Genomic DNA, 27999 nt, shown 5'->3' with positions numbered 1-27999 from the left:
TGTGGTTAACAGCTCCTCTATTTATTATGCCTCATGAGGTTTTGGTGGCTTGACAACAACCTCAAACACATTCTATCTTTCCAGTACATTCAACAAGGCAAGACGTTTGTTATTCCTCTTAATCTCTTTAAATTCTGGTAAAACCTCATCCTATGTCATTGAGATATGGACGGGGCTTGTTGGATTTGGGAATTCTTTGGCTTTGGTGTAGAAGAACATTCAACAAAAGTAGCTATGAGACCCATGTGTTGTATGAGGGAAGTTTTGTCCAACATACCAACATACAAAATTCAAAGTCTATCCAAACACCATCCGATTTTGGCCTTCAGTTCTCTTCTTTCTTATTTCTCAACAACAGTTCAGTCTGTGGCAGCAGCTCTGTTTTCTATTTTCAATCCTTCCTCTTGGTTCACTTCATGTGACCATGTCTTATCACTGGGGTAAATACCCCTATTAAAGCCCCATATCCAGTTTGATTTGCTGTATTTGTTCATAAAGGTCTTGATTGTCATGCATAATCCCATAGAAATGGAATACTGCGTCTACAGTCACAATAGATGATATTCCTTCAGAAATGTCTTTGTACAAATCACCTCTGAGTCCAGGTCTTCGTCCATCTTTCTAGTGTCTCTTTGACCCAGTACCAGCCGTGACGACCTGCTGTTGGTGGATGTTGCTTTGACCGTGAGGGTACGGCAAGCCAGGAGGTCCAGGAGTTCCTGGTGGCCCTGGTGGCCCTGTTGGGCCTGGTTTTCCCCTTGGTCCTGGTGGCCCAATGATGCCTGGGAGTCCTGCCTGACCTGGGATCCCTGGAGGCCCTGTGACTCCTGCCATGCCATCCACACCTGCGACACCCATGTCACCTTTCTGGCCCTTCTCACCACGTGGCCCTGGAAGACCAGGAGACCCTTTAGCTCCCTTGACTCCTGCTGACCCTCTACTGCCACTGGGGCCTTTTTCACCAGTTGCTCCTTTGGGCCCAATAGAGCCCTTCTCTCCAGCCGATCCACGGCTTCCTACTGGGCCTCGGTCACCTTTACTCCCAGTCAGTCCCATGGGTCCTTTAGAGCCGGTCTCACCACGGTTCCCTTTGGGCCCTGGTGGTCCAGGAATACCTTTTGAGAGAGGATGGTGAGGTGAAGTTAAAGAATAAAGTGCACATGTCCTGTTCTGTTTTTTTTATAGGGCAACATCTACTGTACCTTTGACTATAGTAAAGTTCTTTATGAGCTGCGTATGGTGAACATCCACAAGCTTCATCTCCTCCACCACCATGGACAAGTTTCTGACATCCATGTCCAGTCGCACATTCAACAACATGTTCTGCTGTCTTAGTGTGTCAGCCAAGTGTAGGAGCAACAAGACTGTGTTGTTCAGGTTCTGCACAAAAGAGAAGAGGAGGATGTGAGGATAAATATAAAGAAGATGTAGGAGGATGACAAGGTGAAAGAAAAATCTCATCACCAGACTGTATCAGAAATTATAGCGTAGTTAACCTTAAGTTCCAGTAAGATAAAATGCAGCCTTCCAAAGTTTCTTTGGGAATCTCGATCAACTTTCCAGTTTCCTGTACTTAGTAGATATGCTATGTGCGAGGCTCATCTATGTTGAAAAAAAAAACAAATTTTGAAAAGATGGTTAAAAGATGTTGCTTGGTGACCTGTAAAAGCCACATATGTATTCACAAGTTAGCTAATGGGAGCAAAACACCAGCTAATCTACATCACTAGCTAAATTAGCCAGTGTTTGGCTCTGTAGCAAAATGCTAGCTAACTAAGTAGCTAATCTACATCAATAGGCCCAGCAACATCTTTTAACGATACTCAAAATTTGGTTTTCTTTTCAACTAGATGACCACAAGGATGTATAAAGGAGAACTGGATATAATCTTGAAGTTCATTAATATGAAAGCCACTCAGTGGTATGTGAAGCCAACCTCTGTGTCAACTCTTCCTTAATTTTTTTCTGCTTGCGTGGCTCATATGCATCCTCATTACAGACTTCTGCTGGCCAAGCAGATAACTTCTGGTCTAACTTGAATGCGAATAAAATACTTTAATCATGTGGCTCCTCTAGACTTATAAATGTTATTGGGATAAATGGATCAAATCCTGATATTGATGGGGGTTATGACACTCAAGAAAAATGTTTTGCTACCACTTCTTTCACTGTAAGCTTATGGGAAAAAGTCTATGTGCATCATATGATGCTGTTATTAGACGGTTTGGCCACTGTGTAAAATTTGTTTCAAAGCATGGCACACTTCCTGGGGGCTTGCATGCACATATTTAAGTACAGGAAACAGCAAAGGAGAAAGCTAACCAAGGCTGTGCTGTGGACCGAGCTTTCTCAACTGCTATTGAAGCACAGAGCAAAAAGGTGTGGTACTAAGGAAAGGTCATTTGCAACACCCTGACTCTGTTTAATCCCCTGTATACTATTCTTTTTTAAATATAATCTCTTACTGAGCAGGACTTTTTTAACGTGCCTATTCATATTTGGTTATAGATATATAATCAAGAAGAAATAGTTCCCCTGGGGTTACTACCTGTAGATCTTCTGTGTGTCTGCCCATGCGACTCTGGCAGGATGAGCTCTCGCTATTGACGTACTTGTACATGCTCTGGACGTGGCTGACAGTGGCGTTGATACTGGACGAGCTTGTGTCGATCTCCATTGAGATGGAGTTCAGGCGACCATCCAATGCAGAGAAACGCTCACCTGTTCGGTTCTCATAGTACCTGAAGAAGACGGTTGAGGGGAGTTTTAACATTTCCAGACTGATAATATTCAGTGTTTCAGAGTGTTGACTGTGTGTGTGTTATCTATTCATCATGTTGTAGGACATATGTAAACAATGTAACCTGTGGAGGCTTACCTCCCATCTGAGACAAAACATTTGACACAAACACACATATTTAGGGTTAAGTTTAGAGTTTCGTGGTAAGGTTACGGTTCACCTCCGGGGAACTGATGTAAGTCAATGCTGTGCCCTCTTATGTGTAGTAGTACATGTGTGTTACATGTGTTACCTGGAATGGTATTGAAGGTCATGCATGTTCTCCTCGTGTTCATCCATGAAAGACGTCACATTGTCAAGCTGCATCTGCAGGTTCATCATCTGGAGAAAATACAAACATATGTGGTTGTTGTGAGAACCCTCATTTACATACTTATATACAAACATTTACATACAAACAGCTCTATAAATTACCATAAATAAAGCTAAACAAAAAAAAGGAGAGCTATTCCACAGCACTACAAGTCATTTCATACTCACCACTTTGTTGTTTTCATCAGCTATTAATTTCAGTTTTGCCACATTTCCATTTTTCCCTGATCACTGAGGACTCGCACACAAATAAATAAATTAAAAAAAAAATCTGACTTGATTTTAAATACTTATTTTAAATTAATTACAGGACTGCACAGACAATGAAAAATGTGCAGGAGTGCAAAGAGTGCAAAAATCCATGTTGGACGTGCCTCAGTGCAAAACGAAGCCTTACTCCACGGGTGCTGATTAAACACACATGAAGCCAATTATCAGCAGATCAGGCATTGGCTGGCATTCATGGCAGCTTAATACTTATCAGGAAAAATGTAAACGTGAAATGACTGGAATTACCTGGCGAATGAAAACAGCATTTTTGTTTCAGAACACAAACTGAGAGCAGCTGAGTGGTGAGTATGACATGACTCTGTGATTGTACTGAAGGAATCAGTGCTGTCGGAATATACATAATACTGTATTTGTTAAGCAACACATAAACACTTTGAGATTGCAGTATCTGGTAAGCAGGGGAGAAGGCCTATTCTGTGCCACTGAGGCATTTAAAGGCCACTATTTGGGAATTTACAGTAATGCATTCCATAGAAGCCAATCCTAATTTAAACACCACAACAAAATCTCAACCCTTACCCCAACTTTAACCTAAAACTTATGTCAACTTTAATTTCAGCTATCTAACCCTCAAACAGATTTTTTAAGAAACACGAAGCAGCCAAAATGTCCACATTTTTCAAAGTTCATGTGGTCAAAAAATTGGTTTAGAAATAAAAGAACCACACACACACACACACAAAAACGGGACTCAGCCCGTGGGTTTTTGAAAGATGAATGTTTAAGCTGCTGACAGACTCTTTTATTTTAATCCTGTCATTATGCTGACTGATATGAATCTGTTTCTTGTCAACAGTTTCCCTTTACAGTTTACAAAGTTTGGATTTAATGCTACTAGACATGTAAAATAACCCCATTAGAAATATCTGCTCTTCATAGATGCTACAACAATCAAACAATTCCTCTTTTTTTCCTAAAGAAATGTTTTGCTTTTAATTAAAATCATAGAAATGTACATGTGGTGGGTGTTTCTGTGCTGCAGACACACCTGCTGGGTGAGGTCGTAGTACACCTCAGAGGACATGGCGATTCTCTGGTGATCTGCTATGATGTTGTTTTGGAGGAAGCGCATGTTTTGCGTTGTGCTGCTCGTGTTGGACTTGATGGCGCTGAGAACGCGGCTGTAGTTCTGCCAGTCGCTGGTCAGCTTCTGGAGGACCAGAGTCTCCTCGTCTGCCTTTCTCTGCAGCGCATCTATCCACATCGTACTGGAGAGCACAGAAAAACACGGGAGGATTAAACGTCAGACTGTGCTCACATTATTTCACTTATTCAAATTGTTGTGTTTTAAACTCCATCGGTCACACTCCGCAGTAGATTTGAATCAGTGCTGCATCTGTCTCACAGCTGTGCCTTTTTCAAACCTCAGTTGTTATTCTCACTGCACTTTGCCTTCATAAATAATGATTTGCTTATGAGGATTGTCAAAAAAATTGCAGTTGTGGCTGTGACTCTGGTTTTTCGCCTGCTGTCAGCCACTCATTATGCTCCCACTTGACCAGTTCACTAAAAGGTCATCAACACAATATATGTAACTAACTAGGCATGATTATGACCAAGCATGATGGTTGAAAAAACGAGACAAAAAGAGGTGAGTGAACTTGAATTCTATAACAAAATGTGTAACAAAATGTCTCTATATTCAGTCTATAAGTGAAGACGACATTATATTGACAATCACGTAATCCAGATCTCCTTGTTCTCATTGGATGGCTACACATTTGTCATCCTGTGCACCAGCATCATCTTCCCCAAAACTTTGCAAACCATCAGCGCGCAGCCAGCAGTGCTAAACCCTGGATCTCACTGCACTCTGTAACAGTAGGAGCTCGACCACTGTCCAACCGTGATGGGAAGAGTATGTGGGTCGTCAAAAACATGTCAACATTTGGACCAACTTATAATACCCCAAGGAGAAAAAGTAAGTGGTTCCGGCGGGTGGCCGCCTGCCCGTAATAAAGAGCCTGAATCGACATGACGTTTCTGTCTGTTGCAAAGAAGTTTCTTCAGGCCACAGAGGCCTGAGTGCTTGCTTTTATTGGGAACAACTAGATTTATAGAGTAAGTTCTAGACCTGCTCTATTTGAAAAGCACACTGAGATATCTGTGTTATGATTTCCCATTAAAATAATAAAACTGAATTGAACTGAATTAAACTGAAATTATCTGGAGAGAAGCCCTGTGATCACAAGACGCCTCAAGACACACATCATTTCTTATATAACTGACCTGTTTAAATTATATGGAGGCTTAAAGTTGTGCATAATTAAGGGCGTGGCTGCATTGAGGGACAGGTTGGTTCTGTCAAATATGGTTAGCCACTAGTTAGCCACTAGTTATCCGAGTTAACAGACTCAATAACTGCCAAGATGGCGACAACCAGAGAAAATGTACCCTGAGCATGATGAGTGCTTCATACACTATTTTCTATAATTATTATAACATCTATGCAAAAATGCACATATTTTATGTGGACAATTGGTTTATGCTGAACTGTTGTATGCAAAAAAATGTTCTGGTCATAATAAAGCAGAAGGATTTATTGTCTCAGAGTCAATATCTGTGTTCAAGTATAAATCACAGTTCAGAGAGTCGTTGGCCGACAGTCTCTTCCCTGCATTTTTCAATCACCTGAGCGTCACTGTCGTATTAATTTGCTGTGCTGTAACTTTGACATCATACTGATCCTCCATCAGATTCTTCATCTTCTCTTCAGTTTCCTCGATCACGTCCTTCCAGCCCTCCACCCGATCCAGATATCTTTCCAGCGACTGGTTGAGAAGTTTGATGGACATGAGGTGGTTCTGCATGCTCTGTGTCAGCCGGTTGCTGGTGGCCTTTAGGGTGGTCTGGGTCTGGGAGGCCTGGTCCAGGACCTGGAGGGTGACAGGGATATAGAAGAAATATAAGGAGTCATAGGTTGTAGCCAGATGTTTTGCTGCTTTTCTGTGCTGTGTGTTTTTGCAAATTAAACATCTTTGGGTTTTGGTTGAACAAAACGAGTGACTTGAAGATGCCACAGTACCTGCTCCTGTCCCAGTATCATTCTCTGGATGTCCTCAAACTCTCTCTTCAGCCTGCTGATCTCCTCGCTGTACAGGGTCACATCCAGACAGCCTGAACAGTTCGAGGTGGAGCTCAGATCTGAGAGACGAAGATAAAGAGGGGAGATAAGAAACAAAGAGAGACTGAGAGGCAGGATGAATAAAAGTTCTAGATGTCTGTGTATGATATATATCAAAGTGTCTGGTAACCATCTGCGTGTTTTATGAGCGAAACCAATCTTTTGACCTCCCCTGACATCACACTCAATCATACACACTGCTTCGCACTTCACGAATGACCTTAAAACACCTTATGCAGGGTCTATGTAGTTGACAAAACAATCACACCGCAAGGTCCATTTAATAACTGTTCGGGAGCTTTTGATCGCATCATCTTCCTCAGCAGATGGGAAGATGCCAAATAGACCTAGCAGACACATTGTTTTTGTCAGCTGCTGTTTCCAAGGCCGAGAGTGAAATTTCAATCTCAAACTTTAATCCAACATGAAAGAGATGTCCTTAAGGTGCCAAGAAAATAGAAACCTAAAAGGTAATTTCAGTATTTTAAGACCTGGGCCCTATTTTAAGTCATTTTTAGGGGTCTAAATGACCAATTGGTCCTGTTTCAATAGTAGCATCAGTTGGCAGCTACTAAATGGGATGCAATGGCTGAAACCTTGAAATACGTCTGTCATAGTATGTCCACTAAGGTGCTGTTTTTAGTACGACAAGTTATTATAAATCATGACAATATGGAAAAGAATTGCTGAAATGATCCTTTGAACATCTAAATTTCTGAGCAAAACATCCAGTGATATTATTTTGTCAAGAATAAGCTTCTGAACAATGGACAATCAAGGGTCTTTGTTTTGTAAATCCACAAAATAAATAAATAAATAAATATTTAAAGGAGCAGAAAACAAGTTATTTTAGCACTGGAAATGAATTAATTTGGAAGCTTCTGAACAGTAACATACCAAAACAATTCTACATTTACAACCACTTATTTAAAATGTGTGAAATCTAATAAAATTAAGCATATATTTCAAAAAACATGCTTTCCTTTTGAGTTAGTACTTGAAGAAACCTTTCCGTGTGCGTAAGCGTTTTTCCATTGCTATTGTTTTCCCCTAATTTCAGTCCGTGAAGCCACATTGACTGAAGGGCTGCCTGGTGTTCAGACGGCCCATTATTCCAAAAAACCCCAGCAGTTTGAAAAACATCCCATTGGACTGAAAGCCAAATACACACTGTCCCTGCAGCTGTCAGTTACGATAAAGGTTTGATCTGTCTACATCTAGTCTTGCATAGCCAGACCTGTCTCCACAGCACTCAGTGCAGAAGAAAGCTCTGGACCCTGAAGAAAAAACACCCTGCCCTTTTTGCATTTCTTTAAAGCATTCACAAACATCTTGGGTGGAGCTAAGCCTAGGATGCAGCGGCAGTGTACCGGGAGGCGCGCGCTGGCATTAAAATGACTACATCACTGCAAAAGAAGTCATTTATCATTTATTTATTTATTTATCTAAATCCTTTTGAAATCACTTTGAAAATATCATTTGTTCAAGGTGAGAAAGTTAGCCTTTAAGGGCAAAACCCCTGCTGAATCAGCACCATGGACAGCAGGCACTGAGATGATATCTGCGAGGACAGTGTGTATTTTCGGAGCAATGGGTGTTTGGTTTCAGGATTACAGGCTGTCAGTCTGTTTTTCAGTCCAAACGGGTGTTTTTCGGATTGGTGGGGTTTTGAAATAATGCGCTGTTGGATCAATAGCAGGAAAAAATAAATATTTGTAGGTAATTCCAGCTACTTTACCATCTATTCCCTGCTGAACCCTGGAGATCTTCTTGTGGAAGACGGACTCCTCCTCAGACAGGTTGTCCACCTTCCTGAACACTGGAGACACAGTGAAGTTGATTTAGTAAAGGGAAAATATTCAAAGGTTATAAAATGACAAACTCTTATTCCTGAGTTAAGGATTTATGTTTTGGTGACGGAGCACGCTCCTCAGAGCCATGTCTTATTCAAGGGGGAATTAAACCATTAGCTCAGAAAATGCTCACAAGAAAAACACAATTCTAACACTACTGTTTGAACACTTAGTATTTCAGAGAAATAACCGTGGAGGATAGTTCTGAACACTGAAGGAATAAATACAGAAATGATTAACATCAGCGGTACGTTGGTGTTAACAGGACATAGGAAGTATTTAGAGGAGTAGAAACAGGAAATTGTAATTTAAGCCCTGACAACGAGACACATAAAGTTTTCATTAGCCAACAAATGTAACCAAAACACTGAAGAATGATGGTTGAGCCAGCTGGCCAGGTCCCGCTCTCCAAACATATTTCCCAAGAGAGCCACAATAATTTAGCGAGTGTGAGTTTTTGTGCGTGCAAGTGTACATTTCTGAGAGTGTAAGTTTGTATAATGTGTTTGCAGACTGTTTCAGCATCCTAAGCCCTGACTCAGGGGATTAATGCAGGGCCGTTCCAACGTGTGTTTGCATATATAAATGCTTCCACATGCGTTCTGCACATACCACCTGCTCTGCTGTATTAGCTGCTGTGACACTGATGCTGAACATGGCTCATGGCTTTTGCCAAATTCACTGTAATGATGCTTTAGCAATAATACAAGTCTTTAAATACATTCATTTAAAACAAACATTCTTAGTATATGTTGGATTTTTTCCATGTAGTAAAGAGCCAAAGAGTGTCTTACTTCTTTCCATATTTGTGACTTAGCTGATTTTTCCTGAAGAATCTATTTTTCATTTAACAGATGTTAAGCAGGGAACAGAAAATCAAAGGTTACTGGTTTTCCCTGTGCACATGCACAGTTAGGAGTTGGAGCCAAGTGCAATATCTCTCTGTTCATGCTTAAGTTTTTAGGTCTTTGGTGTTGTACAGCTGTGCTGGAAGTTGAAACAAACATAAACCAATATTAAACTTTTTTTTGTCTTCTTTCTGTGTGTAAATCATTTAAAAAAGAGCAGTGATTCTGTGTTCATGTCATGTGCATGTTTAATGATGCTCAATATACAATAAATGTTTAAATTTACAAAGCGATAATTATGTTTCAGGATAAACTGTTCAGATGAGACTGATCCTGTCATATTATTATATTATGGTAAACATATACTTGCTAGCTGCTAACAGCAGTATCACCTAACAATGTCTAGCATTACAGTAACACAGCCTGTATGTAGTCTGTGAGATGACACCCGGGGCACAAAAGTCAGCAACTAAAAGTTGAGTGTACCAACATTTTTAGCAATTTCAGATCTTCTGTCATCTGGGTTGTGGTGGCTGGACAATAAGAGAACAATGTTGAGAGAGAGTAAAAGTGAGTAGTACAAAAATAGGTTTTTGAGAAGAGGAAATTATACTGTTGGGTGCAGTAACAACTGGATTCACAAAAATGTAGACTAGTTAACTATCAGATTACTTACTGTGGCCACATCTGGGTATTTTGGGTTTGCATCATGCCCCCGCCCCTTTTTTGAGAAAGCAGCCCCTCTTTTTTTTTTCTATTTGACTTGCAGTAAATGCAAATTCTCTCACAGTCTTTGCCAATTTAATACCATAAAATAAATATATATTGTATTGACTTTTAGCTATTAAGGGCCCAAATCCTGTGGCCATTCAGGGTAACAATTATATCATGTTGTTGCTGATCGATGATCTGCGTCGTAACATAGAAAAAAAAATTTAAAATAGGAGCTGATGAGAGTCCTGCCGGTCTACCTCCATCAAAGTGGATGAGTCCGTTCAATATGGTGCTATTGTGTTAGCTAATTACATTGCTGTGGCAAAGACCCCATCTCCATTTTTATTGCCATTTGTGCTTAGTACACAAACTTTTACTATGAGCTGAGAGAAGTAGAAAACAGGTTGGTTTTAGACCTCTGACATTACATTCTGCTTTTTACAAGGTTCTAAATTAGAAGGTAACTCAGCTCAGCTTGTGTGAATTATTTTAAAAAATGTTAAAATACCCTCTGTTCCACGTGGTCTTTTGAGTGGACAGACTGTTAAACCAAACTCTGTTCTAAAAGCAGGTGTTTTATGGTAGGGACATATTTTTGAGTTAAGTTACACCATTGTTAACAGTCTTTTCTGATTTGCTTTGACCCACAGAGACTACTGGCATTTATTCAGTAACATCATTAACTAACCTGTCTGTCTGTTTGTTTGTTATATTTTTTTGACATGCAAAATGCAACACAGTTCCTTTTAGGCGTAGTGTCACTAGTATTTTTTAAATTAGCACCAGATTTACTATCAAATTAAACACAACAGTACTTACAAGTTATAAGAAATTGAGCAGTCTTCCTATCCAACATGGATATTTAGGGTTTGATTTATGTCAGTATTTGCATGGTCACAGATGTCACAAAAAAACAATGATGTTGCTACGGCAACAGACTGTTCACCTGACAACGGCTGCTGGTGACGACATACTAACTTTAGTGAGCATGTGCAGTACGTCTACATGTTTCCAGCACCTGTGTAATAAATGAGATGCTCACGCACGGTTCACAGCAGACCCAGAACAAAACTGTACTTTATTATATTTCTGTGCATGTTCACCTAAATACAAGCTTGTATGTGCATTATGGGATTTTACATCACTTTACCAAGCCTGACTCTCTCTGCTCTGAGATCCCCTAACAGTAGTAAAAGAAGAAGATTTACTGCTTTCAAACCCAATAAAATGTTATGTTAATGTGAAAAGCATCTGTTGGTGCTGAGCAGCTGTCAGGTAAAACATGGCACACAGGACCCGACACCACATTCATTTGATCTATGGGAGTTAAATGGACTGTGGTTTACTAACACACACACACACAGATCGAAAAGTAGAGCTTGTTCCTTTCCCATGACAGGCCAACTTCTCGCTCCTATTACAAAGTGTCAGCATTAATCAGTGGAATTGCCTAATAAATCACAGGACCGTAGAAAAGAGCAGTTTTGACCGCTGACTGCAATCCAACCTCAGAGATTAGCATCTCAGGGACATTATATCAGGGGTATTTGCGGTGCTAAATTGAGACTTTTACTTAAAAGGATTGGCTGCTATTTTATTGTAAAAAAAAAAAAAAAAAAAAAAGCAGAAGTCAAACTGAGCTCACCGAGTGATGCCAGCACTGCCACAGTAATGATGAGGAATGCAACAAATCCATAAAGGACTTTGACAGCCAGCTGGAGAGAGTGGCTCTGCTGGCACCTCATACAGCCTCCTCTGCTACGACCTGGAACAACAGTGAACAAATATACACATACACTGATTTGTGTTAAGCATATGTGCACCTGCATTTGATCTGATTTGGTAATTCAACTTTGTATAGAAAGAACTTTGCATATGGGCTATACAAATAACTTGTTTTGTCCAACTAATATTTCAGAAGCAAAAGCTGTTAAGTTTACTATCATAGAAGACTAAGAAAATTAACAAATAGCTAAAAATGACTGGATAATTCTGACTTCAGCTGTGTTTTAATTTGTATGATTGAAATGGAGATACATGTTTACTGTTTAAGCAGTAGTTTTGTCTTTGTCTCTTTCAGAACCCATCGGCGATCACCTGATGATGATTTAGTCTCTACAATCAACAGCTATCGCGTGTACCATTTTTCTGGGCCAAGACTTCCTCCTCTGTAGACCAGATTTTATCTGCATAAATTTGCAGATATATTTTTTAAAAGATGACAGAAAGTTAAATTGTCGTTGGACTGCTGATGGGTTCTGAGATTCCATTTGGCTTAAACCAAAGCCCGCTCAAATGCAATTGGTTAAAATGAGTGGGAATGGAAACCAGAACTTCCAACACGAAACACGAAATCTTGTCCCTTGGCTCCAGATTGTGCATTTTATGCAGATGTCTGTTATAGAGATGTATCCTTTAACAATGCAGTGTATTATATCAGATGATCATAAGTTCTGTTTGAAATATCGGCAGTCTATAGATATCAAATAAAGGCAGCTGAGTAAAAATGAGTATTGTTGTGGCAGACATGTTAACACACAAAAGACTCTGAAAGGCAAATTCAGGCATTTATACACATGTCATGTACAAGAATTGCCTCAGCGGTTCACAATATATGTGTGTGGCTCTCACCTCTAAATGAAGGCATTTCCTCCTCTCCTGTGAAATCCTCCTCTGAAAAACATAATATGGAAAAAATGCAAACACAAAAACTTGAAAACATGATGTTCTACTGCTGAACAAATAACAGATTAACCATTTGACATATAAACTTTAATATTTGTAATATCAGGAAATGTGTAGTACAAATTATGTTTAAAAAAAGTTAAATAGAGTTCATGACTTCAAATCACAGAAACTACTGACAACATTTTGTACTCTTACCTTTATATATATTTTTAACAGAAACAACATAGATTAAACCAGCTCTGCTTGAATTAAAACCCTTTGTCATAAAGGGACATTGCAATATTTTCTGAAATACACTTAGTCGCTCTCTTGCCAAGTGTTGTATTAGATTAGGATTAGGATTGATACTTTAGATGATACCTGTCCTTAGATATGGGGATAGAGTTTTTGAGATTTGCACAATTGCACATATTGCTCCTTTAAGTGACAATGTGCAAATTCTACTGGTCCATTTTTGAGTGAACTAAATATACCAGAGTATTCTTACATGTCACTGTTTATAACCCAGGGTGTTTATGCGCTGCTGGACAGGCCGCGCTCCTGGCACCAACACACCACTGGGCATGACAATCACATATAATGAACTGGTTGAAATGCATGTTACTGTGCTCAGGACAATAGAAAAGACTGATAATTACCTTTGAAAAGCTGGTTCTCGTATCCACCATAGTTGTCTGCCAAAACAAACAAAGAAAGAGGTACAAAACAGACATTAAAAACTATTTTGACTGAAACAAATTCTACTGGAGCCACCAACAAGTTTTATTACTCTTGTCATAAATCATACAAACCAGCTGCCACAAAATCCTCCACAGCCTCCCCCCGAAGGCTCTGTATTGTACTGAGTATGAGTCTGATATCTCAGCATGATGGAGAGGAAAGTTTTTGTTCTGTTTTCTCTGAGCTGTTGCTCTGTCTGGTGTATGAGAACAGTTGTTGGTTTTGTGTGCTGATTCTGGTGGGAGTATTGTGTGTGCACATGTGTCCGAGGAGGTTGTCATCACACACTCTGGCTGGAAAGGACACATGACCTCCACTGAATTTAACCAGAGGGCCTAATAAACCACACAAGGCGGGTTTACTTTAAAGTCCCAGAACACATTCGACATCATGTTTTCATAACTGTATGTAATAGCAATGGACTTTATGCAACACGTCATTAACTGTACGCCACCCAAACCGGTACCAAACCCCACACTTTAGGCGCTGCGGGTGTGGCACTTGATGTTTAGGAAGGTGGAGCTGCAGGAGAGGCTGTTTCTGAAGGGAACGAGCTGGGAAACACACACATATACACTCACACACAGGAAAAAAGAGGTTTGGCAGGTTGTTGACTAGCTGAAGAGAGACATTTGGACTTTCTGCAATGGTGCCTTGTTTATACGGCCAAAGGAGCTGGCCTTAAAGCAAACATTTTCAGACTGAGCTGTCAGACTGCTGACACACTGCTGTATGAAATAATGTAATATATGTAGTCACACGTTGCTGCATGACTTATTTCATCACATTGCAATGATGTGTCTGATTGTGGAAATGTGAAAAATGTGTTGACTGAGTCAACACAGATGATGAGGATGTAATTTAAAGGGATACTCCGACAAAAAAACATCTATATTGTGAGCAATGAATGTATATTAAAATGTACAGTCGAGCTCCCAAAAGCCAAAGCATCTCATTCACCCCCTGGTGGCAAGCTGTGGTACAGGTCATAAATCCTGCTTCCCTCATGTTAATAGGTAGGACATGGGGCAAAATAAAACTTCCAAGTACACACCAAATATATTTTCCCCAAAGATATTTGCTGTCACATCAGGTAGTTCTTATCACACCAATGTTTGTGTGTTAATCTTTTGGATCAGTTTGGTTTCAGTTAGTTATTTCATGATGTGAAACGGAGGTTTCCCAACTGACAGCTGAGTTCTCGCAGTGCTCATGAGTTAGCTGGCCATTAGCCAGGAACTTCAAAGCTACTGTACTCGCTAACTACTGCACAGACTCGGGCTCAAAATGACTTCACCAGCGCAAGATGGCAGTGCTCGTATCTGGGATGTCTGGCTTCAGTTTAGTACAGTGGAAAGAAGTCTTTATATATTTCAGTGGCTCTGAAAGGTTTCAAGATTTCTCCTTTTTGCAAATGAGGACTGTGTTAACTCACAGAACTGAGGTCAGGCCTGCAGTAGCTGTTTGGCTACCAGCCGGCTAACATCCAGTCATATTCATACAGGTATATACAGATGCTTTTATAATCTCCTGCCTCCAACCACATCCTTATGTGCTTATCTCCCAAGAAGAATAACAACATTAGTGGTGTCAGCAAATGCCCCAAAGAAACATGTGTTTATATATGTGGCTGCAGTAATGATGCAAGGAGGACGGGGGGATTCAGATGGCGTTATCATAGAGTGATAAAGTCCCAACAATACATCAGACATGAGAGACCACTGTCCCAATTCTACCTTTAAGTCAATGTCCTCAATCATGCCCAAACCTTAATCATGTGTTTATTGTTGTAGCCATGGTAACAAATATCCCCTAACTTTAACAAAGTGCTTATTTTAATCGTGATCTTCACCAAAGCTTATAACCAAGTCGTTTTTGTACCTAAACCATTGCATTGTCACATGATAAAACAGATTTATTTTTGTCCAGAGGGCATGGACAAAATGAAATTTGTTGTTAAATATTCAGGACACACTGGCTAATCTTCAGATTTAATATTTACATATGTGTTTGTTAAAGAGTTACTGGTTCTCTCTTGTTGTTGCTCACATTTTTCCTGGGTTATTCCCATATTTCAAGGCCAAATAAAAATAAATAATATAAAAAAAAACTGCTTTTTGGCATAGTTTTTCTGTAAGCAAAACATTTTTGGAGAAGCTGCAGAAGCTGCAATATTCAGTGTAAGGGATACAACATGCTGATGAGCAAATGGACAAAATGTGACTTATGTTGTCTGTCCTTCTCGCTGTGAAACCTGAACTGGTGTTTTACGTAAGTGAAAAATCGGTGCAACTGTAAAAGTGGATTTACTGGTTTACAGTTTTGTTTTTTTTTTAGATGTAAAAAGATATTTTCCTATTTTATTCCATTTCATAAGCAATTTCACAAGCCAACACAAAATGATACAAACATTTCTGAAACCAGAGTATCTGCTACGGATCAATCTCTGTGGTTAACCACATAATCGGCTCAACATGAGGAGAACTTTGGCCTCTCACTTGAAGAGAACAAGAAAAAAATGGCTGTGAACAGAATAAAACCATGAGCAGTTGCACACAATGGTCACAAAAATAATTTGTCAAAAATAATGTATATTTTAGAGCAGATGGAAACATCAACAAATCACGTATCCAACACTATTACACAGCACAGTTTTACGGCAAACATTTTACCTAAATCTGCATGTTTGTGATGAATTCAAAAGGTGAAGAGTTCAGCTTCATTCACTGTCTAGAGACGCTAGTCTGCACATATAGCATTATGGGATGGGTGGTGACACAACCTGGGAACATTTTAATGTTAGGTTTTCCACAAACGAACTTATTGTTTAAATTTGGCGTAAACCATGGTGCACTTTTTGCAAACCCTCTGCTAACGCCACGTTGAGGTGCATGTTTATGTCCGTCAGCGGTGGAACAGCTGAGATCAGGTCTGGGTGGATGACCTAATGATGGAGGGAGGTGAGAGGGAGAGAAAACAAGAGGAGAGCTGAAGGCAGCCACTTTCAAGGAATTAAAAGACATGAAATAAAGAAAGTACATTAAAGATAGAAAGTGAGAAAGAATTCCATGTCTTTGCACGTACCTAAACCTAATTCAGGCACAAATTTACTTGGTTAAGGTTTGAGAACAGCAGCAATCATTGTTAAAACAGGCAAATGAGATGGGATTTGGCAGCCTGGTATCATGTCAAAGTGTGTAACAGACCCACTGGTACTGTACGTTCAACGGTCAAGTTAGCAATGACAAATATGCAACATCTGGACAGACTTTCAAAATAAATCTTGCCGAGAAACATTTCAGGTGATGGTCATAGTTTGGTTAGGTATAGGCATTAAACTACTTGGTTAGGTTTAGGAAAATGGTGACAATGGATGGGTCAAAAAAATTTTTTTCAGTTCAGTGCACCACACTAAATTCCTATATCATCATACACGGGTATGTTTTACCAGTCAGACTTGAATTTTAGGACCTTTTTGTCATCTGTGATGTAAAAACGTCATATTTTTACACAGTCAGAGAAAGTAGGAGTGTGTGTCCTCCAACAGACACTTTCTGGGCCGACTTCATGATTACATCATGGTGCTAGCTGGAGGCAAAACAAAGGAAAAACTGGAGGCAAACAGAGCAGTAGGCCACAAAACCAAGCTAAAATGTCATCTTCCTGTGTTGTTGGGTGCCAGACTAAAAGTTGTAATGGCTCAAAATTGAATTTGTATCACATTCACCAACTGCTACTAGTAACCAACTATGGTTAAATGCAATAAAAAAGGGAAGTATTCTCATACATATTGTCCTCATTAAACTGAAAAAAGCCAATGATGACCGTCTGAATTCAAGTTTCTCTCTTTTACAAACTAAGACGAGCTCTAATTACCTCACTGACTCACATACTTCATTTAAATTCGACAGACAGAATCAAAATATAACTCACCAAAACCGTTTTATCCGGTCTTTTCCACTGTTCCAATAATCATCAACTGGTTTGGTCGAAATAAATCCTTAATTCACCGTGTTAAATGTGAAAACAGTCTGGCTCTACAGGCTGCTTTACTTTCACTTGACCTCCCAGGTCAGCGCATAGTACCCTGGCCAACAGCGGCTTCCTGAGCTGCAGCAGTGCTTGTTACTCTGTAGACCATTAAATTAGCAAAAAATTAGAAAAATCACCCAAAGCACCCTGCAATGGACTCAGCCAATCGGCCAATAGCCCAACCCAATGGAAACTGTAGAGAGCTTGTACATCCATTGAAAGAGCATGAATTGGTTGGACAGTCTTGTCCCATTGGTTAATATGAATTTCTTTAAGTTAACAGTCCTGGAGAGTGAGTGACTGTACGTATTCAGAAGAGTTTGCATTTTGTCAGCGATTGTTAAAAAACAAGCCAACAAAGCATACTACCTAGTATTACGTAATGTGTTTAGAGAATTTTTCTGCCTCCACCTGACCTCCGCATCTCTTTCCCGCTGCAGTCGCTGTCCGGGGTCACCCGCCAAATTAAGGATTCATTTTGACCAAACCGGAACTGATGATTGTGGAAAGACGAACCAAGACATTTTTTGCCAGTTTTATTTTGTTTCTGTCAAGTTTGAATGAAGCTGACAATGATGATGTTAAAATCGCTGTTTTGCAAAGGGAGTCTGGTTGGTTTGGCGAGAGCAATAGAACAGCTGTTTGTGGTTAAACAAAATATATCTCACTCCTTTAAAAAAAATTCTCACTATAGTGATTCTTTCCATAATGTTGTCAGACATTTCTAATAACAATCTGAGCCTGTCAGTGGCAAAGACAAACACAATAAAACAAGCATTACCGGCCCTGCACGGTGAGCTGAGTTGGATGACAACACTTTCTATCACTTTTCTCCAGTGAACCCAATAGAGCTTGTAATTATTATTATTATCATGGAAAATATTACTTTTAACATCATGTGCTATTTTTACATTAATTATCTGGTGCAATGTAGCATTTTATTACTTCTCAATGTTGCTTTTCAGTGTAACTGCCAATACTAATTGTGCTACATTTGTTCTCATCTTACTTCTGTTGTTACTCTCACTGTTTCTTTGCATTCACTACTCATACACTTTGCATTTTATATTTCACTTTTTATTTGATATTCTATTGTTATTCTTATGTTACTGTAATTTTTAAGCAATCTGGCACAAGAAATTGATCAAGTTCTATTTTTATTTTATTTTATTTAAACACAAATGCTAATGTTGCTCCATGTCTCCTGATGTGTAAACAGGCAGCTGTTTGCAAACAGGTTCAAACATCAACTTCATAAGGTGAAAATACAAAAATGTTGTGTTTACGGCTCGTTCAAGTGGCCAAAAAAGTAAGCTAACTGCTTTAAAAATCAGGAACACACAAAATAATTCACCGTTTTTCAAAAATATCAATGAAAATGTAAACTCACAACTTCAATTTGGGGGCAGTCGTAGTGCATGTAGTGAGAAAATGGTGAGAGTGGTAGTAATATCACATACCATTATTATTCTGGGTTGCAGTGGGGAGTTTCATGTCTGGTCTAAATCCTGTTTCAGAGGCTTTCCCACCCTGATTAAAATACATTTCTGGGGGAAAACTGAATTCCTGTCATTTTTGGACTTCTGTGGCATGAAAATGGTCAGATTCAAATGTTTGAACGTCAGCACATTATTTGCTATTGGAGGCTGAAATTGAAATATATCACAATCAGTATCCACTCTCAAATATCTGCCGGCTCCTCGGGTATGTTTCTCCTCCTTCGCCCCCCTCCCACCCCTTTTTCTCTCTCCTCATGTTTTCCCTGCTCTCTGTGGAAAAAAACTCATGTCTGTCTCGTTAGTGAGGAAGTCGACCTGTCCAACACACACAGAGCAGAGCTGAGCTGAGCTGACAGCAGCACAACACAACCCTCCCAGGTCACACCTATACAGTCAGACAGTCGTGGTAAAACACTGTGAAACCACTGAAACTCTGGTTCAATCTAAATCAGTGGACACACAGTTTCTTTGTCAAATTTAGACTTTGGTTTGATTAATTTTCAAAGTTACAAGTGTGTCAACAACCTCGCTGGTCCAAAATTTGGTGCAGCAAAGCATTTTCTCCCACATTGTGAAAACAAGAAGCATCTGTATCAACTTTCCTGTAGCGGAGTGGGATCCGATAATTCAAAACCACCATCACAACAAGATGTTAGTCCAACTGGTTTGGATCTCCGAGTTCTTCTTTTTCAAAACAAACTGCATTAAGGGACTTTTAAAGTTGGAAATGACTTCTGCGAAATGTGACAGCGCTACAATTCAAACCCCGCCTGGCAATCGTGACCCCCACAAGAGGACGCACAACAGATTTTTTTTTTTTTAAACCACATATTTACCTCAAAAAATCATGTTTACTTTTTCAGACTTTGTTTTAAGCTTTTCTTGTGTGCTTGTGAATTACTGGATGAATCTACCTCCTCAGGGTTGTAAAATTATGAAAATATCAGGGGGGAAACAAGTAGACCACACTATATGTTAGGCAACAAGTTCCCCAAATTAGACTCTGGAATGACACAGTGTCTGATCAATGTCTTCTTATCTGACAGCCTCATTTGTCTGTGCCTATCAAAACTCTTACAAATCATTTGAAAAATAAATTGTGATGTGACAAAACTTTGATTAAGAGCTGGTTAGGTTTGGGTCTAAAGGCAACACTATAATTCTGATGAAAGTGGGAAATTGACAGTGGTTTCCAGTGTTTATGTCTGATGTTTTGATGGTTCATGGTATGGTAGGGTATGATCAGGTATGGTATGGTTCAGTAAACTACCCTTCATCTGTTACAGTATAATAAATAAATGCATCAAGGTCAGCATTGTCTGTGACACATTATGATGCAGCTGCTCTAAAAGCTTTAATATGTATTAAGTGCAGCATATTGTTCTGCAAATTAGACATGCAAGGAACAGTTTTCTTGTTGTTGTTTGTCCAGACTGTGAGTCAGACTGAGGATGGAAAAGTTTGGTTGCAGTTTGAATACACAGTGTGAGTCCAGCAAGTGTGTACTTGTGTTGTGACAAGAAGCAAATACACTGTAAGGATGTGTATTTGTAGGCGAGGGTTGAAAAATGAACTGAAGAAAATCCAGTGAAACTAAACATTTGCAAACATTTTTCCAAAAGGATGGGGTACTGAACAGTGGGTAATTCAATAGACGTACAACACGGTCAGGAAAATGACCATTCTTCTATATTCTGCCAAGAATACTTTTTGTGACAAATTATATCACATGGTTATTAAGTGCTATTTAGACACCTGGGCCCTTGGTTTTGTAATAAACCTGGAAAGCTGACCACTCTGCACTGGTCAAGGTTACTGGACTGAAAATAATACCGCTGTTATCCATGGAAACACTACAACTGAACCCAGTATGAATAACAGCTTTAGTGAAATACGAACTACGCTACATGACCATAAGTGTGTGGACACCCTAAAATTAGACCCATATGTGATCTGAACATTTTATTCCAAGAACATGAGCATCGGTCTGCTGCTACAACAGCCTCCAAACTTTTGGTTCCAGGCTTTGAGATTTTGGTCCCATCGAGCCACAGCAGCATTAAGGACGTCCAACACTGATATTGGCCGATAAGTCCTGGTTTCAGCTTTCCAGTTCATCCCAGATATGTTGGGTGGTTGGTTTAGGTCAGGGCTCTGTGCAGGCCAGTTCTTCTCTAAAAACCATAGGATCTGACTTTATGCACGAAGTAACTGACACGTTCAAGAAAGGCCCTCCCCCAAACTGCTACCACAAGCACACTTAATATGAAATATAATTAAATGCCTTAGCAATAAGATTTCTCTTTGTCGGGACTAAGAAGAAAAGTTTAAACCATGAAAAACACTCCTAGATCATAAGCAGGCAGCTAACGTCAGCTCCACGTCGTTTACCTGCTGACCCCGTGATCCTTTTTGGTCTGAAAAGTTGAAGCGTTCAGTGAGTTGTTGTCGTGTTTTGTAAGTTTACCAGAGGTTTTTGTTCATTTACTTCCTGTAAGCAGTGTTAAATGTTTCAATGGCAGTGATCTAATCTCAGGAACACACACCTCCTCATGAACAGGTGCCATTCAATTTGCAATTTTGTGCAGTCAAGAGAGTTTGGTGAATTCAGCTTGGAACAGAGAAAATGTACAGTAGCCAACCACTACACCTATGAAAATATCAAGGTAAGCAACAAGTTAAAACAACACACGGATCATGAGAAAGACACGTCACAGGTTAGTTTACAGAGCTTTAGACATTAACATTATAACACTGGGACACATGTACAGGCGAATGTGGGTATCAAGCACAGAAAAACATGCAGCGAAAGGGGCAAGTGAAAGCAGGGCTAGAAAATAAACTGTATAATGTACAAAAAAATAAATCAGGATGTTGCTCTTCACCCACATGGAGCCACTCAGCACTCCTCCCTCCATCCTCTTTCACCATCGGACCCAGGCCTGTACTTGAGTCAGCTAACCATCGGCACCACTTTATGTTTGTGGTTCCTCTGTGGTGGTTCCTATCAGGGGGTTCTGGACTTTCCAAACCCCTTCCCCACCCACTCTCTTTCTTCGTTCCTCCTCTGCACTTCACTCTCGCCAGAGGATTGCACAAAATGTCATGAGTAATATGTCCTGTAACGTCAACCCAATCACTCCGTGATGTGATTTCACATGCAAATAGAGATGCATAAGTTCAACATGTCATGCTTTTCAATGTGCCCTTCCTTCATTAATTCATTTGCGTTACTTTGACCAGAAAAATCCCCCTCAAGAGCCTCAGCAAATACCAGCCTTAAATGAAACCAGGAGTCACGAGATGGGCCCTGTTCCAGATCAGAGTGGAGGTCTTGACCACAACTCATAAAGCCAAATGGGTCCCTTTCCAAACCTCTGTTGACATCCAAGTCATTTAGGTGCCCTCTGACGGGAATGTGTGGTCTCCTCACAAAACTATAAACGCCTGGAATGTGTTGGTGCAGCCTGCGAAGCCGAAGTTATGGACGAGCCATTACAAGAGAATGTTCTTTTATTGTGGTTCGGCAGTGAAACAGGAGATTTTAGGAGTCACGATCCCATAAACGCATCATGTTTTCTCAGGACTAAACCGTTGTGGATAGCCAGGCCGAGACACAGAGACAAGCCTGGTTGGGTTTACTGGGCTTTGAGGCCAAAGGGCGTGTGCAATATACTGTAATGCTTCAACTGCATGCCTCTCAGTATTTTTTTTTTACTTGCCATTAGATTTCACGATTACCATCTTATAGGAACTTTCCAGAGAGACTAGAGAAAGATAAGAGTAAGTGAACCTTTCCAACAGTAAAAACATATGGTTAAGAGTATGTGGACACCTGAATTAAAAATGTGGACCTAAGCAAAGTTTGTGTAGGAAGTTTTTTTGGTTAGTGACCAGCTGTTCATAAGGTCAGATTTAGCCTTGTTATCAGTGTTTGCTAAAGGGATATTGATTCTTGAGTAATTAATATGTTTTGCATCACACAAATGCTACAACTTAAATGCACAGAACATCCGGTAACCTCCGGTGCAACTGGTATCTTACAGAATCAACTGACAAAACTACCATGAGCTTACGAGTGAAAAGGGGTAATGGGTCAAAATGCTGTTTAATAATGATGCAAACTGAATACATTTTAAATCATATATTTGGCAAAAATACCACACTAATAACAAATTGCAACTTTATGCCAGTAATGTTAGACTAAATGAGAAAATCGCATTGGTTAAGTTAGCATAATCAGATATTTTACACTTCATTTAAACTGCATGAATACAATAAACTACTGTATGCAGTGCAGACATGAACAAATCAGTTCAAAATATCTCTTACCCACTGAAACACTTATGATACTACAGTAACTTCCTTTTTACATCAATGATTGTTTTGGATTACACAGTGCTTAAAATATTTCTAGGAACTGATTTACACATTGAAATTAGCATTATTTTTTATTGTACAGCCTGATCTAGTAAATAACTATTTTAAAACTTGTTACGATTAACCTGTTGTAAGCTATAAGTTCTTTACACACAAATTTAGTGATGACTTTATGAATAAATACCAGCCCAATCTGTTTTTTTTTTTTTTGCATGGGGAAAACTCAGCGAAACAGGAACACTTGTTGCCACAAAGTTTGAGGCAGGAAATTGCCAGTGTGCTGCAGAATCAAAACTAATTAAGGGAAACCAAATCCAGTCCACAGAAGCATGTGAACAGAAGGTTTGGCTAGTAAAAAAAACAGTTTCTACTACTAACCAAGCTGACATTGCTGCCTTCTTAAAGATCAAATTGCTCCATGTGAACCTTTATGTGTATGCAGCTAGAGCCAGTGTAAAAACATGAAAAAGTCCATCAGAAACATTCAGACAATTAATCCAAGAGAGCCAACATAAATGAAAAAAGTGCACACTGTATACAGAAATAGGTCAATACGACAATTAGCTATTGACTTCTTTGTTCCCAATTCAAGCCAAATTCAAAATGCTTTGACTGTAAGTTCATAATGCTGCCACAGCAAAAATGGAAGTGAAAAGAAGATTTCTCTCTTTCTGTACCTCCCCTTCTCGTCTACCCTTCACTCACTCTTTCCTTCTCTTTTGCCAGCCATACACCTGTCTCCAGTCCTCCCTCCCCCTCTCTCCTCACCTCGCCTGACTCCCCCTTCCTCTCCAGCCCCTTTAGGAATGTATGAGGCAGCATGTTTTGTTCTGGTCGGGCAGGGCTGGACCCACTCTCCACAAAACTGGAAACCACATTAACAGACCTCCTGTACTGTTTGGCTGGGAAGAGTACTGTAAATGTTCCTGGAGTTAATTTGCTGTGTCGTCTCATGGTCCAGGGTACGCTTCTCTTCTTGAGGCTCAACAGGAGCGCTGATGAGACAATGCCTAACACAAACTCTTGATGTGAAAGTTTTTATAAATCCAATTTTTTCAGCAGGAGAACTTTGTTTGGTAAATTAGCATGAGTGATAGCCACACTAACTGTTTGCTAAGCTCTGTCCCCAGGTACAGGTACTAAGCCCTTGATTTCCTGCAGAGGAAGCCAGAAGCCGCTTCTCATTTCAAACAGACAACCACCAATTTTGCTGGCTGAAATGACAACTTCGCTAGCAAACTTTATTAATTAACCAAACATTAGCTCACTGATCTTTGGAATGAGATAAAAGAGATATGAGCTTGTTGGCCTGATGATACTGGGCTAAAGCTGCATGTCTTGGGTAAAAAAGACATAAGCTAACACTAAATGAAGAAAAAGCATTACTCTTGTGTTGCCATGAAGAGCTACTTAATCCAAGTACGATAAGGAGAAGAAGCTGTGGTTGGCAGGGGAAGTCAGCCAAATCTTCTGTAAAATTTGGCTACCTAAACCAAAAAGACTTCATCTCCAAAGCAGCATCCAAAAGAAAACACACAGCAGTACAACGCTTACTGAGACAGAGCCTAGGAACCAAACCTATCTGCACTTAGAAAAGAGGCGTAAAGAAAGTAAGGCAATTGTAAGTGATGCTAGCAAAGTTAGCTAGCTAACATTGGCAATCTGCCTCTATAACTCTCCAGAAATCTTCTCACCTATATCCAAACAGATTTAACAAATGTTAGCTATACATATTAGTCTGGTCCTTCATTCAGTCTCGCCCTGCCCAGGTCCTGGTCTTGATTTGGTATCAACTGCTCATAGTCTCATCTTGGTCTCGATACACTCTGATCTTGGTCATGGCACTGTACTAAGCGTACACTTCCATATACAAGAGAAATGCTGTTAGGATGATGACTAAATTGTAGCACAATCGTACGCTATTTCAGGTAACACTGGATGGTGCTGCTGGAGTGTAAACCATGGGTCTTCAACAGGATGTCCGGGACCCCTAGGGGTCCTCAGAGCTACTGAAGGAGGTCTCCAAAACTGTGGCTTGATAAGTATTTGAAAATGTCTGAAACCACATTTTAATCCAACATAGCAAAGATAAATCAGCATATTTGTAAAACCTAAACATTTAAGCAAGACAGCACTGACAAAACAAACAAAGACAATGATCATGTGAGCTAGCTAACCTACTTATCACCGTGCGCCAGTCCATAACAGCTCATTAGTTTGCTACATTTTACTGAAATGTATTAGTCCATTAGTCATAATACATTATGTCAAGTGTGTCTTGTGAGCCACAATGGATCGTTTTGTAACTACATGAGCAAGAGACTCTGACAAACTCTCCACCTCAGAAACCACTGACAAAAGTGCAAACAGCGAGGCTAACGCAGCTAACACACTTGCAGCTATGGGTAACCATAGACAAGCAAAGACATGAAAATACACAGTAGAAGGAGGTCTTTGCTCCATCTCTGTCAGCTAAGGGGTCCATGGCCTGAAAAACATGGAAGATGCCTAGTGTAAACTTACTGCTTACTAGTTTTTTACAGTACTAAGATATGATTTGACAACTGTTGTTTGGGTTTAGTGGATAGTCAACTGAAATAGCATGACTAGAGAAACTGAAATACAATCAAACAAAACCCAAAGAAAGTGATATCTACAAGTTTAAAGTTTTAAAAAGAACATCAAAACATAGGAAATAACAGATTTCAGTTAACAACAATAATAAATACTGGATTAAATCCATCACATGCCAGTTACTGCTGGTAATGAATATGTCATCACTTCTTTACATGCTTTCAAGCTGCTATCCCACATGTGGGATTTCTTCCTGCCTCCTCTCTGTTCTCCTCTCTTTTCCCACTGTATCCTCCCTCCTCTGTCAGCATTTCACTCCTCATACTGTACTTGTGGGAACGTGTACGAGTCTCTGCCCTCTTCAAAGCCGGTAGCAGCTCTCCTTTCATGCTGTGTTGTGAAAAAGCTCAAATTCAAACACTGTGTTTTTACTTGCCCTCTTTAAAAAGGGATATTAAGTCAATATGTGGCAGATTGGCAGGGCTAGAGAGCATTTTATGTTTTATGAAATGGGGCTGTGGTGCACACACACACACACACATATAGTGTTAAAGCTGACTGATCAAAGTCTCACATCCAAGAACAACAAACGGGCACTTTCTCAGGATCCACAGCGCCAAGTTTCACAGCAGATGAGAAGCATATGTGGTTGCTGGTGCCCTGTGCAGGTGCCTGCCTGCATGCCACAATGACAGATACTGTTCCTTGCTACAGTTTTAAGTATTTTTCAAACTGGTAGAGGCACCCAGGTATTGGTTAATTAAAGTTTTTTGTATGACAAGATATAGTAGGAGACTTCTAGGTGTTCAGAGTTAACACTTGCAGAGAAAACACAGAAGAAATCAGAGAAATGACTCTACCTTTCATGATTCCTCGCTCAAGAAACCTCTATGAACAACTTGTTGTCTTGATGGTGGTGATGTTGCAGTCCTCTTCACCTTTTTTTCCCACAAACCAAGAGTCCAGGAACAGCAGAAGGTGGTCAACAATTTACCTCTGAGGTGCCATCAAACTCATTTTGAAACATTTTCCAAAGAAAGAAGAAAGTCCCAAAACTTCTCACTTCCACAAACTTATTCCATAAGGGCAAAAAAATACACCCCTGCAGCCTATACAACTGTCTGATTTCTAGATTATTTTAAATATTCTTGCAAGTCTGTTAGTGGCTGAAGGAAACTGGTCAAAGCTCCCATTAAGTTTGGAACATGTGTTTTTCCCTGCAGCCTTCTGGCATCATCCTGCTCCCATCCAGAGCCTGAGGAAACTAAACCTCCTCAGACAGAAACCATGTGCAACTTCAGAGAGGGAGGGAGGAAATGGGGCGAGAGAGGATGAAGAGAAAGAAGAAGGGTGGTAAGAAAGAGAGAGAGAGAGAGAGAGAGAGAGATGGGAGGGGAACAAAGAAACTGGAAAACGAGGGAGGGACTGGAAAAGGGACAGGGTGAAAAAAGAGCAGAGGGAGGAAGAGGGAGGGGAGGGTCCATGTGTTTTGTTGAAAGTCAGTTTTGTGGCCGAGGCTAATTGCTAACAAATGTTTGAACACTGTGGAGCGAGCACCTTGAATATCTGTGGCCTTGGCCTGCGAGACAGGAAAATCATTTCTGTGAACACACACCTACACTCTACACTCTCTCTCTCTCTGTCTCTCTCTCTCTTACACACACACACACATGTCAAAGCTATAATCCCTACCTGGCACCAGCCTGCCGTCTTCTCAGCTTGCTCCAGCTAACCTCGACTACCAGCGTGTGTGAGACTAACAGCAGGTGTAATTCTCTCACCAACACACACACATCCGGCCATCCAGCTGACGAGGCAGCTCCAGTGGCTGTGTGGATTTTCAGCACCTTTATTTTCTCTCCTGCACTCACTGTGACACTTTAGCATACTTATATGCTGCAAAATAAGAATATGGGTGTATATTATGACCTCTTGTAAATTACATTTATACATATCTACAAACTCAGCTGCTGTGTAGCTGTGAGACTTAAGCTTGATGCGCTCATTCTCTAAGTTTATAAAATCTTTAATCTGTAGATCATTTTATATTCTTGTGAGAATGAAAAAAGTTTCTAAAGATACAGGAAGTGGATAATATATGTGATACTGCATGACAGTGTGGAATAAAATTAAGTCTGTCCAGACTCACGTAGTATGTAGTGAA

At 40.0% G+C, this 27999-nt stretch overlaps 1 protein-coding gene across 1 annotated transcript; it reads right to left on the bottom strand.

Annotated features, from left to right (window-relative positions):
• On the bottom strand, positions 1-27127 carry scara3 (scavenger receptor class A, member 3). Its single transcript, XM_084737878.1, has 12 exons — positions 26696-27127; positions 13269-13304; positions 12574-12615; positions 11588-11707; positions 8266-8346; positions 6429-6547; positions 6035-6279; positions 4392-4611; positions 3033-3121; positions 2549-2741; positions 1203-1380; positions 1-1115 (listed from the first exon to the last, which is right to left on the bottom strand). Exons 1-12 carry the CDS (start codon positions 26700-26702, stop codon positions 622-624), a joined length of 1824 nt encoding a protein of 607 aa, XP_084594004.1. The 5' UTR covers positions 26703-27127; the 3' UTR covers positions 1-621.
• Between the last annotated feature and the right edge of the window lie 872 nt (positions 27128-27999).

This window comes from Lutjanus erythropterus, chromosome 15 (genome assembly GCF_056507025.1).
Source record: "Lutjanus erythropterus isolate fLutEry1 chromosome 15, fLutEry1.hap2, whole genome shotgun sequence".
NCBI classification, from domain to species: domain Eukaryota; kingdom Metazoa; phylum Chordata; class Actinopteri; order Lutjaniformes; family Lutjanidae; genus Lutjanus; species Lutjanus erythropterus.
This window is presented reverse-complemented; position numbering and strand designations above follow the sequence as displayed.

Coding starts and splice junctions, on each gene's coding strand:
- scara3 (XM_084737878.1), bottom strand. Junction 1,381..2,548: donor GACACACAGAAGATCTACAG/GTAGTAACCCCA, acceptor TCTTTTGTGCAG/AACCTGAACAACACAGTCTT. Junction 1,116..1,202: donor GAACTTTACTATAGTCAAAG/GTACAGTAGATG, acceptor CTCTCTCAAAAG/GTATTCCTGGACCACCAGGG.